At 46.8% G+C, this 12,297-nt stretch overlaps 2 protein-coding genes across 3 annotated transcripts; both read right to left on the reverse strand.

Moving 5' to 3' along the window:
• Positions 1-1,322: 1,322 nt before the first annotated feature.
• On the reverse strand, positions 1,323-2,607 carry CHCHD1 (coiled-coil-helix-coiled-coil-helix domain containing 1). Its single transcript, XM_049855086.1, has 3 exons — positions 2,436-2,607; positions 2,194-2,312; positions 1,323-1,639 (listed from the first exon to the last, which is right to left on the reverse strand). The coding sequence occupies exons 1-3, from the start codon at positions 2,557-2,559 to the stop codon at positions 1,526-1,528; spliced, it is 357 nt and encodes a 118-aa protein (XP_049711043.1). The 5' UTR covers positions 2,560-2,607; the 3' UTR covers positions 1,323-1,525.
• Positions 2,608-6,772: 4,165 nt separating this feature from the next.
• On the reverse strand, positions 6,773-11,131 carry FUT11 (fucosyltransferase 11). 2 transcript variants are annotated; one of them, XM_049855083.1, is made up of 3 exons: positions 10,318-11,129; positions 9,594-10,219; positions 6,773-8,212 (listed from the first exon to the last, which is right to left on the reverse strand). In XM_049855083.1, the coding sequence occupies exons 1-3, from the start codon at positions 11,023-11,025 to the stop codon at positions 8,065-8,067; spliced, it is 1,482 nt and encodes a 493-aa protein (XP_049711040.1). In that variant the 5' UTR covers positions 11,026-11,129; the 3' UTR covers positions 6,773-8,064. The 2 variants fall into 2 exon arrangements, with proteins under 2 accessions (XP_049711040.1, XP_049711041.1); XM_049855084.1 differs by lacking the exon at positions 6,773-8,212 and adding an exon at positions 8,219-8,328 and having other exon boundaries at positions 10,318-11,131.
• Between the last annotated feature and the right edge of the window lie 1,166 nt (positions 11,132-12,297).

Consider the following 12,297-nt stretch of genomic DNA (forward strand, 5'->3'; position numbering starts at 1 on the left):
CTAATATGTGTGGTTTGTTTCCCACAATCTATTTGCAATGCTAAATTTCAGTTGAGATTAGATACAATTTTCTATCCAACTTCAGGAACCTCTTACTGTAAATCTGTTGACTCCAGATTAAAGGACTAAGTAATGGGGGAGGAACAACTCAGAAAAGGGGGTGAGAATGGTTGCACAATTCAAAGAATGTAATCAGTGTCACTGAATTGTACATGCAGAGACTGTTGAATTGGTGTATGTTTTGCTGTGTATATTCTCAACAACAACAAATATAATTAAAAAAAAAAAAAAAAAAGAACGCTAAAGTGCCCAAGCACAGAGCTTCTTCCCATAGCTAAAAGGTACAGCTTACAGAGCTAGGCAGTTGCCCAATGCTCTACTCATGGGATATAAGGACTATAGGAAGAGTTGGTGGTGTGGAGCCAAGGAGGCAAGAACCCTTCTTTAATCTTTATCCCACTGGAGCATTAAAAACCCCTTATCCCTTTGTGCCATGTTTTATGCTGTAAAGTACATAATAGAAGAGGTTAATTCAAATTGCCTGAAAGAACAGAGTATACATAAAATGCTGTAATAGTTCCTAATATGGAAAAAAAAAAAAATTTTGCTGTAGCAGGAGTCAATTCAGACTCCTGGCAACCCTGTGTTACCGGGGGGTCGGGGGTGACGGGGAACTCACAAAAGTAAATGCCTTCAGTGACCAGGAGGATAACTTAAGTGAGAGAAGTGGACTAGGTAATACCCATAGGAGATAATCACCAACTAAGTCTCAGTTTCATCATTTAGGAAAGTACAGAAAATGACAAGGTGACTGGAGAATAGGGGCAAATGATAATCAACTCTACCTGATTGTTGCCATGTGGGAATAGGAAATCAGGGTTACGAGATCTTTTGATTTTTTTTAGAAAAGCTGAAAATTGAATTTTTTATAAAACATTTTCTTATTTCTGAATGTGATCAACTAATTTAAAAATGCAGTTTTTAACTGTGTGGGCTAAATAAAACACATCTGCAGAACTTTCAGATCACCAGTTTGTGAACTTCCGATTATTCAGGGTGCTTCTTGCAGGGGGTTTGCACAAAACAGGCAATCCCTAAATACTTACAGTTTCTGGTGAAAAACTGATATAGGCAGATTTCAACATCCCTAGTGCGTCCAAAGACAAGAGCACTAACAGGTGTAGAGGACTTCAAGTGCAGGAAAAAACAAAAGTTTTTGTTCTGCTTCTGTGGCAAATCAGGAAGCAAAGAACCTGCAGGGTCTATCTAGGGGAAGATGTAGGGTTCAAGTTTGGAGAGGGTATCCAAACCACAACAAAAGACCAAGTTCTCTTCAGAGGACTTTATTTCGGGATAAAGCATAATCACCAACAGACCATTCATGATTCCAAAGAGTAAAAAAAAAAAAAAAAGTGTTTTGCCTAGTACTACCCTTCACAGAGGGCATGCAGTGCAAACGCCTCTAAAATGCCTCCACGTACTTCCCAGAAGCTATGGTCCAGTCACTGAAAATGCCTGTCCATTTTCAGCTGACATGAGGTTTGTTAGGAAACCTCTTTAACAACTGATTCACTTTCTTTGGATGTAAACTCTGAGCCTGTCCGAGGGTGTACTGGATAGACCTCATCTTGCGGGCTGCCTGAAAACACAGGACAAAAACAAGAATGAAAGTCTGCCCTGATATAGGCCCATGGTCGGCACAGTGCCCCAAAGCATACAAAGATATTAACTAGTCCGAAGAGATCTGTGTCATCTTCTCAGTCTCCTTTCAACAAAAGGGGCTTGGGAGCTACCAAAGACTGTCCTGAAGCTACTATGCCAGGTAGCAATTAAGTCTAGGCTGGAAACTAAACAACTTGCCCTCAGATAGCTTCACTATCTTTAGTTCTATTTTACAGTTTAAATTTTACACGGTGGTTTTCCCATTCATTACCTCACCGGACACTCACAAAATTCTGTGAGTATTATTATTAACCTCATTTTACATACAATAAAATTAAAGCTCACGGCAGTGATACAAATTGCTCAAGATCACACAGCCTTCAAAACCGTGGGTGAAGTAGCTCCCAAAACGTTCCTCGCCGTTTTAGGACGAGAGGGCCTTTCCTATCACCTGACAAGGGATAAGGAAAACAATTACTCGTATCTCCCCGTTTTCCTCCCGAGAACGCAACCCCAGGAGGCTTCCGTCACCTCAGTCCTTGAAACACAATCGAAGAAGTCCTGGATCTCTTTTATGCACGCTTCGTCGCGGAATTCATTCTGCTTCCAGCAAGCCATCATCACTGACATCTCTGTGATACAGGTAGCCTCTAGAGGAGCGGAATCGGAGGACCCTCGGTCACAAGGAGACCTTGGCCTCTTGCCCTCCCACTCGTCCGCCCCCTTCCCCCTCCAGCCTCCGCTACGGGGCCTCCTCGGCTCCGACTGCTCACCGCCCTTCTCCCGGCACCGCTCCCCGATGCGGTCAGCTAGGATGAGGGGCTTGTTGGGCTTCAGTATAGGCTTCCGCGAGTTCCCCAACCGCACCAGCCGGCCTGGGAGGCTGTGCGCCGCCATTGTACCCCGAGCTCCCGGCAGCCTCTGCGGCGCAGTGCGTGACCCCGCGTGACCCCTACGGACTCGGCGAGGCCCCGCTTCCGGACCGGGGAGAGCTCGGCGGCCGCCGGCAGGAATCTCTCTCGTTTTGCTTGATAGGGGCAGCTGCGACAATGGGTCGGGACGCCGGCCGGTCAAGATCGGCCAGCAGGTTAGGAGGAGATTCTTTGAGGCTCGTATGTCGGCCGAGGCCACGCCTATGTGGGTTTGGGACCCTGAAGCCTGGGGACAGCATTGGGTCAGGGACCCACAGGAAGGAACCCGGATAAATGGACCCTCGTTTCTGGTGGCAGCTGGCTCGACTAGAGGGTGATTTACGTAGGCAAGGGGAGAGAGGATGGGAGACAATCACAATATGAGACCAAGATGTTAGGCTGGAGAATTTTTTTGTTTTTGTTTTTATAAAGCTGTAAGAACTTTTGTTTTTGACTACCTTTAGAGCCACTTGGAAGTCGCAAAGAAAAGTCAGGCTCATTATTTCATAACAATTATTACTACTAAAGAGCTCTCGTGGCGCAGTGATTAAACGCACGGCTGCTAACCGAAAAGTCGACAGTTCCAACCCACCACCCACTCCGCAGGGGAAATGTGTGGCAGTCTGGATCCGTTAATATTTACAGCATTGGAAACCATATGGGGCAGTTCTGTTCTGTCTTGTAGGATCGCTATGAATGGGATTCAACTCCACGGCAATGGGTTTGGGTTATTACTGCTACATAGATACCGTTTGCTCATTTGTAATGGTTCTGATTGGGTAGGGCGAGGCTTAAGCACTTATTTAATCCTATTACCGATACTTGGTAGTGTCATTCCATTTATAAACTTGAGCCTGACGTTGTGATGATACCTGTCTTCATCAGACTTAACTCTAAGTGACTTTGGGCAGTTTACAAGACTCCATCCATAACTTGAATAAGCTTGTTCATAAGATGACTACTTCGGAGGAGCAATCTTTATTTGGATGTGTAAATGTAGTGTTAAAATCAGTTATCTCAGAAGTTTGGGATCTTCCCATTGATCTCTGCATCACTGGCTCCTTTTCTTCCTTTAAGACTCACTTGAGAGAGGCCTTCCCCGACTTGGCACACTCCGTCACCATCAGTTAAATCATTAATCCTGTTTTCTGTTCCTCACAGCATCTATCACAGTCTGAATTGTCTCGTTCATTTGTTTGTAGCCTTCCCTACCCCAACACCCATTTAAGATGTAAGCACCATGAGAGAAGAGACTTTGTCTATCTTGTTCATTGATGAATCCCGTGTCTAGGATAGTGCCAGTAAATACAGTCAGTCCTCATTATTTGCCGATTCCATACTTAGGAACCTACTCTCTCAAATGTATTTGTAACTCCCAAATCAAACGGTGCTTTCACGGTCATTGACAGACACATGGAGAGCGCTGAACATTTTGAGTTGCTGAGCTCTCTGCCTTCTTGTTGAAGCTGTCATGCTGTAAACAAATGTCCTTATCGTGGTCTATTTAGTGCCACATCTTTTCCATTTTTATGTTTTGTTGGTGATTTCGCTGTTTAAAAAAGGCCCCAAGAGTACTGCTGAAGTGCTGTCTAGAATTCCTAACAGCAAGAAAGCTGTGATGTCCCCACAGAGAAGATACATGTTAGATTTTTCATTCAGGCATGAGTTATAATGCCCTTGGTCCTGAGTTCAATGTTAATGAATCAACGATACACTGTATCGAGAAAAGGGAAGAGGAAATTTGCTCATCTGTAGTATGTAAGACCACTCCAGAAAGTACTGAGGTAAGCATCTATAAAAAAAAAAAAAAAATCTATAGCGTGTGATAAAGCTATGGAAAAGCAGCTAGATTTGTGGATTCATGAGAATGTCAGCCGATAAAAAAAGTATAGTGGACAGCATTTTTGTAAGGCTGAAAGCCAAGGAAAGTTACGGTCGTATTACCCACAGTCAAGTGTTAATCCTTTCTCCGCTAGTGCTGGCTGGCAGGCAGATTTTGGAGATCAGGAGGCTACAGAAGAATTTAAGGAAAAAGCACTCCACAACATGAAGGAAGAAGACATGGAAGAAATTTTGGTAGAGAAAGTAGAACCCACCAGTGAAGACCTGGCCAAGATGGCAAAACAAGGCATCTAGAGTCAACAATGACAAGGATGACAATGAAAGTCAACCTAAGACTCTAAGAATTGTCACCCTCACAGAGGCCAAAATATTGCAATGGAATTCTGACTTGGAAAATTTTTTCAATGATGTGGAAGAATATGACTCTATGCTTGAACACAGCCTGAAATTTAAGCACCTAACCTCCATCGCATTCAAATCTTATGCTGACACTTAAACATATGAGGCAAAAAGCCAGTTTTTCACATCAGTTTAGGAGGAAAAATTGCCAATGACTTAAACAAGCTGCAAGAGCCCAACTCCTAAGATAGAACTGCCGGAGGTTGATGTGCCACCTTGTTGACGTCTACAGAATAAGTTCCACCAACCTCTTCCTTCGTTTTTGTAGGGGTAAGCCAAGGTCAAGAGGTTTAACCACACATATAACCTTTTTATGAACCGTTAAATGCTTAAGGATTTTTTCAGGACTTTTTTTGCATTACTGTACAGTATATGGTATGTGTTCACAGTACTAAATGTGGTTATTGTATGTGAGTACTGTGTATGTGGACTGTGTGTATGTATGACTGAGTTAAAGTACAATCACAGTAGAGTACTACACATGCTGTAATTGAAACGGTTTTATCATAAATGCTGCATATAATCATTAATAAGAATATATATTAAACAAGGTGTCTTTAAACAGAAACACACATAAAACAAAGTTATATATTGATCAGTTGATGAAAATGTTGTGACCAGTAGTTTGCCGGAACCTAACCCTTGGAGCATAGTTCAGTACTTGCTAATTCAGTGTTTGTGGCAATTTTATATAAAATAATGACCATGAATAAGGCGAATCGGCTATACTTGTTGAATGAACAAATGTTTGAAATATTTTTTACAAGTCTCCAACTCTATCACGCCACTCCAGAAAAATAACCAAACAAAAGACACTGTTGAAAAGAAGCTGTTTATTATACAAAAGGAAACCTGAGATAATAGAAACTAGCAACATTGGTTATAATACAGGCATCAGCCTTGCCTCCAGCAGCATCAATAAAACTGATTCCAGTCAGGCGCCTCTAATACCAATAAACCCAACCTTGTGGTGAGTAAGCCTGCTGCTGTATACAGTGCAGGCTGCTGCGGCCCAAGGAAAATTCACATTGCCTACTTTCTCCATAGGGAAAGTGAAGCCTTTAGTTGATAAGTACCATGTGGCTATTCCTGGTTCTAATTTCCCTTGTGAGAAATGTAGCACCGGGTTTACCCTGTTCTTTTGTGAATACTCATACGGTGAGAGGAATAAAGGAGAAAGTCTGGGAAGGACTGACCGCAAAGCAGGCCTGAGTCTACCCACATCACTCATAAACAGCCAGCCCACTAGGTACACTTAAAGTGCTAAACAAATGGCAACGTGAGATATTGTAATTAGAAGAGGTGAGGATGATTCTTTACCTTGCATAACTATCACTTACCCTTTTTATTGCAAATAATGAAAGCTGGGTCCCAACTTAGGTTCACACTTGTATAATATGTATTTTACGCTATAAATCAGAGTCTGCATTTAAATATCGCAAGCTTAGAAATCAGAGTCCTGCTTTCCATGCCGTTATGAAGGACATTTTATAACAAAGAATAAAATGAAAAAAGAAAAACCTGGCAGTGAAATCCAGCCTAAATTGACGCTTTCCTTGGTGCTCAAATCCTTAGACATCACAGTATTAAGCATGCATCCACTTGTTGAAGCATCTAATACACACACACAAGACTGATTTACAACTAGATAAACTGATTTGCTATGGAGTGTCCCTAGTGATAATTAATATGGCATTACAACCAGAGTAGGTTTAAGGTATTGTTTCTTGTTTCACTGCCCCAGAAAAAAACGGATGGTCTCCCCACCCAGGGGAAGTTAGGCTGTGTGTCCAAACAACAGCAGTTCAGAAGAGTTTTGCTCCATCTCTAAATGTAACTAGCGTAGCTTTTTATTTAGCCAGCCACTTGTGGTAACTTAAATCTCTTGCCTCACCTCATCATTCCCTTGAGCTTAGGGCCTTGGGTGGGCTCCATCATAAAGTAGTCTCAGTAAGTGTCATAAAGTTGTGTAGGAAAATATATAATAAATGAAGCTGGAATATTCTCTTAGAGTGGAAAATGCTATATAGAATATGAGATGATTGAACAAAGAAACAAAAACCCACTGCCATCGAGTCGATTCCAGCTCCTAGCAACCCTATAGGACACAGCAGAACTGCCCCACAAGGTTTCCAGGGCTGTAATCTTTATGGAAACAGACTGCCACATCTTTCTCCCACAAAGTGACTGGTGGGTTCAAACTGCCAACCTTCCGGTTAGCAGCCAAGTGCTTAACCACTGTGCCACCAGGGCTCCTATATGAGATGATTATTAAAGCTATAATACTGAACAGTTTTTTCCACCATAGTTTCCATGATTCTTGGTGGGGTGGGGCGGGGGGGAGGGGAATGGGCCTTTGTAGCAAATAAAAATAATAAAGAGTTCATTAGGCAGACAGAAAGGACAAAGACCTATAAAAATCTGCACTTTGAAGGAGAATGAAGAACACCAAAGACACGAGATAATTATGAGCCCAAGAAACAGAAAGGGCCACATAAACCAGACTACTTCAGCCGGAGACCAGAAGAACTAGATGGTGCCCAGCTACAACCAATGACTGCCATGACAGGGAACACAACAGAGAACCCCTGAGGGAGCAGGAGAACAGTGGGATGCAGACCCCAAATTCTTATAAAAAGACCAGACTTAATGGTCTGACTAAGACTAGAAGGACTCCAGTGGTCATGGTCCCCAGACCTTCTGTTAGCCCAATACAGGAACCATTCCCAAAGCCAACTCTTCAGACAGGACTTGGACTGGACAGTGGGATAGAAGATGATACTGGTGAAGAGTGAGCTTCTTGGATCAAGTAGACACATGAGACCATGTTGGCATCTCCTGTCTGGACGGGAGGTGGGAGGGCAGAGGGCGTCAGAAGCTGGCTGAATGGACACGAAAAGAGTGTGGAGGGAAGGAGTGGGCTGTCTCATTAAAGGGAGGGCAATTAGGAGTACATAGCAAGGTGTGTACAGATTTTTATATGAAAGACTGACTTGATTTGTAGACTTTCACTTAAAGCACAAAAACTGAATGCCTCCACCTCTCCTCGAGGAGAGGCCCTATTACCACAGGCTGAGACTCCGGCTACACATCATTAGGATAAAATATCAGTGACTAGAACTGGAATATCTTGACTCCATGATAAGACAGCGTTCATTAAGGATTTGTGCACTGGTTGTCCCTTATGTCCAAGGTAGAATAAGTACTTCTCACCTTAGCTTTACCACGTTAAAGGCTCTTGCAAGGGTAATTAGAGGTTCTGGTTCCTTTTCATGAAGATCTCATGTAAGTAATCCCAAAATTTCCTCTCCTGTGTTTCATTGTTGTGGATCATGGCAGTGAGGGCTTCCCCCTGGTACAGACCTTGCCAGTAATCTTGCAGCCACATCTCCTTCCAGCTGAAACACCAAAAAGGGGGTTGGATTATGGAGCCTCAGCACAGCTATAAATCCTACATTTCTGAGTTGGCCCAAAAAATCTTAAGCAGATATAGTGGTCTCTGGCTAGGATAGGGCTCTGTTGCAAAGGGAAGGAAATATGAAATAACTCCAACTCCAGTATTAGCACAAGTGACAGGGAGCAGTCCACAAACACAAATACATCACACAGCCCACCCAATCAGTTAATATTCCTGACTTGCCGACTCCTGGTTCTCAAATGCGGACGGACTTCAGAGGCAGGTGGGACAGAGGCCAAACTATGGAAGCAGTAGTCTCCCCGTGAAAGCAATGGAACAGGGTTTTTTAGATGGTTATCTTTAAGTTGCACCTTTATTCCAATAATTAAAATGAAGGTGCAGTGCTTTCCAGTGTCTTGAAAAGACAACCTTAGTATTTTTTTTAAAGGCTCTTGTTTCACACTTTTCCTCTGGTAAATCATATTATGTTCTGCATAAACTACACAGAAGAAACTTGATGGACCACTCCACTACCAGGACCAAACTATGCCAGCACTGCTTATATAAGCAACCCTCTGCTGGCACTTAGTGTTCAAGGCAGTCTCAAAAACTATTCTAGCAGCCTCTCTTTAATAACCTGTCCTCCTACAGGCATGGTTGCTGCAAGCAGCCTCAAAATGTACCCATCCCACCTCTCAGGCTGGCTTTGTTTCCCATTGCACCACCTTCTACAGTAGCCTCCTGACTCGTCTTCCAATCCATACTGCCCACCATTGTTGAGTTACTCTTTTGAAGGCATTCCTTTTCTTCTGTCTAGGGTGAACATACAACTTAGGATCCAAACCAGGCACTTTAAAGGGTGAAAGGAAATGCCATTATTAATAATAATGCTAGGTTAACAGGTGTAAACTCAGACTATTTCAGACAAATCCCCCTCAAAATACTCTTTGTTGTCCCTGTCCCCACTCTCACCCCCACTATACACAAGGTGCTCAATGAATAGCTGAGTTGATTTTCAGGACAGTCCACATGCCTGAGCTGTCTATAGCCTGGCCCTAGTTTACCTGCCCAACTTTGTCCCTCCCACATCACTTCCCTGTATGGGCCCTCCGCTCTGGTTAAAAAGCCTTTTTTGAACCACTATGGCGCAAGCTGATTTTCATATGTTGTTGCCTTGAATTATACTTTAGATCTTCTACTGAGCTTTTTCAGTTTGTCTTATCTGCCCAACTAAGCTCTTAACCCCTTAAAGGCAGAGTAAGCCCATGTCCTAATTTCCTTATCCATCATCCCCTCAGTGCCTGTGCTAGTTCACTGCCCACAGTAAGCGCTCCCATCGACTATTTGATCTGACGGCTGCAGGGGACCACCACAACTCTTACCTGTCATTCTCGGGAATCTCTTCCACGTTGCCAAAGCCAGGTGTGGGCACTGGGCAGTTCATGTGCGAGGGCTGGGCAATGTGAGGCTCGGGGACAGGGGTGTCCCCAGGAGAGGCTGTGTGGGCTTTCTCGGCATCCAGCCGAGCCAGCTCATGGTCACAGACGAAACACTCGAAGCCGTTAAGGTAGTTGGGCAGTAAAGGATCATTCACACCCCACTCCCGATGCCTCAGGCTATCCAGAAGGAACTGGTTGGTGATGCCCCCAGGTTGCTTGTATGCCAGGTATTTTATATATTCCTCATCATTCTTGTCCAGAAAGTCAATAAACTCTGCCAGCTTCTGAGGTGACTCGAAGTCGTTGATAAGGATGATGGAGTGGTTGTTCGGCATCCAGTCCCTCACAGAGGGAGAGCCGCGGTACACGGGCACAGCACCCAGGTGCATGGGACGCCACAGCTTTTCTGTCATGTAGTCGTCACAGATGGCATTTTCGAGAGCCAAATGGAACTTATAACGGGACAAGAAGGCCAAGAGCTCTGGATCCTCGGTGGTGGCTGTGGCTGTGTCCTGTAACCGTGGGGTGGGCAGCTCCCGGTTTTGCAGGCATTTCCCGTACGAGTCCACCTGGGGGGGGGGGGGGTAGAGGGTATGGCCTGTCAGCCCGGACACCAGGCTCCTGGCGTCAGCCCTGCCCGCCCCCACCCCTCCCCGCCCTCACCCACCGGGATGTAGCGCATGAGCTCGCGCACATAGCGGTCCCGGTCCGCAGGCACATCGCAATGGGACTGTAGATAGAGCAGCGGCGCGTAGCCGCGGCGGCGCCATTCCGCGCGCTCCTGGAGCGGAAGGGCCGCGCGGCGCAGATAGGCCGTCCCGGGCAGCCACTGCAGCGGCAGCGGATAGTCGGAGTGGCGGCTGAAGGTAGCGGTAAGATTGAAGAGGCGGATGCCCGGCGCGTGGCTCAGCACGAAGTTGTTGAGCGGCGACTCCTCGTGCAGGAGCGCCCAGCTCTGGTGCGCCAGGCGCGGCAGCGGCGCGTCAGAGGCGCGGAAGTCGGTGCCGTAGAAGAGCAGCGCGCGCGTCCGCGAGTCTCCTCGGACCCGTCGGTCCCGGGACGCCACGCAGGCGCCGCGCGCGCACTCGATGCGCTCCGAGTCTCCCGGGAAGTGGGGAAAGAGCCCAGGGCTCCACCACAGCAGCACCGGTAGGTCCACCGGCCCCTCCCTCCCTGGCCGCTGGCTCTCCGGCCCGCGCGCCACCCCCACCGCGCCCAGCGCCGAGGGCGGCCGAAACACCGCGCCGTCCCACGGCTCCGCCCAGCCCGCTTCCCCGCCGGCCTCCACTTCCGCCGCCGGCCCAGAGTCTCTAGCCGAACAGACACTAAGCACCCCTAGGGCGACAAGCACAGCCGCGGTGCCGCCAGCAGCCATGTCCACTCTGGCAGCCGGCGCCCCTCAAACAGCACTGGACCGCGCCCCGCCGGAGCCGCGACGGGACCGGGTCCTACGCCACGGAGCACCGGACGCATGCGCAGCTCCGCTGAGCTGGCCGCTCCCCGGGACTGCAAGGCTTGGCAGGGAGTGGTTACGGGAAAGCGAACCCGCGCCAGACTAAAGATGAGACTACTGGTTCCATCTTAATTTATTTTATTTCTTTACAAATTAAAGATGCATTGAAAAATAACCCAATGAAGAGAAATGAAAGGTCCAGAGCAGGGGCATCCCAGGCTGGGAGCAGGCAAGTCCAGCCACCTCCAGCCTAGCCCTTGTCCTGCCCCAGCCAGTTGGGGTTGGAAGATAACTGTCAGCCACTCTTGTCAACACCAAATCCGGGTGGTGTCCAGGCAGGACAGAACAGGGCTCCAGCTGCCTCTGCCTCTCTCCCCAGCAACTCCCTGCTTGGAGAGGCAGTGAATATTTCCAGTGGAAGCTCAGAGAGTGGATCGTGGGCTGGCTCTGTGAGGTACTGCAAATTGATGACCAGGCTCCCTACAGAACCATCCAGTGTTGGGACCTCTCCCAGCTCTTAATACACTTCACAACTCAGTTCCCAGGCTCCTTCATCTCTGACAATACCACGGAGTGATCACCAATCATTGCAGGAGAGAGAAAGAGCAGTGGAAGCACAGAGAAAAAGCTAATCAACCACCCTCAGTAACTCTGACTTGGCTGCTAACCCCCAGGCCCAGGAAGGACCAACCACCTTTCTCTCTACCACCTATGGTCTGTATCCCAGCTCTTGTGCACCTGTATATTTTATCCCTAATATAGGAAGTTGCTGATGGCACGGAGCTAAACTCGCCCTCACATGTGGTAACCCTGGGATCCCCACTCCTTCCTACCTGCCCCTTTCCTCTTGGAGGCTGGTCCAAAGGGACACGCAATATTGCCAAGGTCTCGGTACCTCCAAACCCCCAACACCGAATCATATACAGTTAACTGAGCAACTACATTCATTACGACAGGATTAGCAGGAAAAGGGTGGAGTGAGGGGGTGTGGGCACCTTCCAGCAGCAGGACATGACAGAGTGGTAGGATACTTGAGCCCAGAAAGAAGGTGTCTCCTTATACCTCCCCCTCCCCCCAAAGAGACTGAGGTGGCTTCAGCTTACATGACATAAGATATGGAACTGTCCCCATTTCTCTGCCATCTGGGGTACTTTGTGGAAGCTGGCCTGAGAGCCTATGCCATTTACCCACTTG

The sequence above is a fragment of the Elephas maximus genome, chromosome 16 (assembly GCF_024166365.1).
Source record: "Elephas maximus indicus isolate mEleMax1 chromosome 16, mEleMax1 primary haplotype, whole genome shotgun sequence".
NCBI classification, from domain to species: domain Eukaryota; kingdom Metazoa; phylum Chordata; class Mammalia; order Proboscidea; family Elephantidae; genus Elephas; species Elephas maximus.

Coding starts and splice junctions, on each gene's coding strand:
- CHCHD1 (XM_049855086.1), bottom strand. CDS start 2,559: ATGGCGGCGCACAGCCTCCCAGGCCGGCTGGTGCGGTTGGGGAACTCG. Junction 2,313..2,435: donor GCGGTGCCGGGAGAAGGGCG/GTGAGCAGTCGG, acceptor CCGCTCCTCTAG/AGGCTACCTGTATCACAGAG. Junction 1,640..2,193: donor ATTGTGTTTCAAGGACTGAG/GTGACGGAAGCC, acceptor CTGTGTTTTCAG/GCAGCCCGCAAGATGAGGTC.
- FUT11 (XM_049855083.1), bottom strand. CDS start 11,025: ATGGCTGCTGGCGGCACCGCGGCTGTGCTTGTCGCCCTAGGGGTGCTT. Junction 10,220..10,317: donor AGCTCATGCGCTACATCCCG/GTGGGTGAGGGC, acceptor CCCCCCCCCCAG/GTGGACTCGTACGGGAAATG. Junction 8,213..9,593: donor GAGATTCCCGAGAATGACAG/GTAAGAGTTGTG, acceptor TTGGTGTTTCAG/CTGGAAGGAGATGTGGCTGC.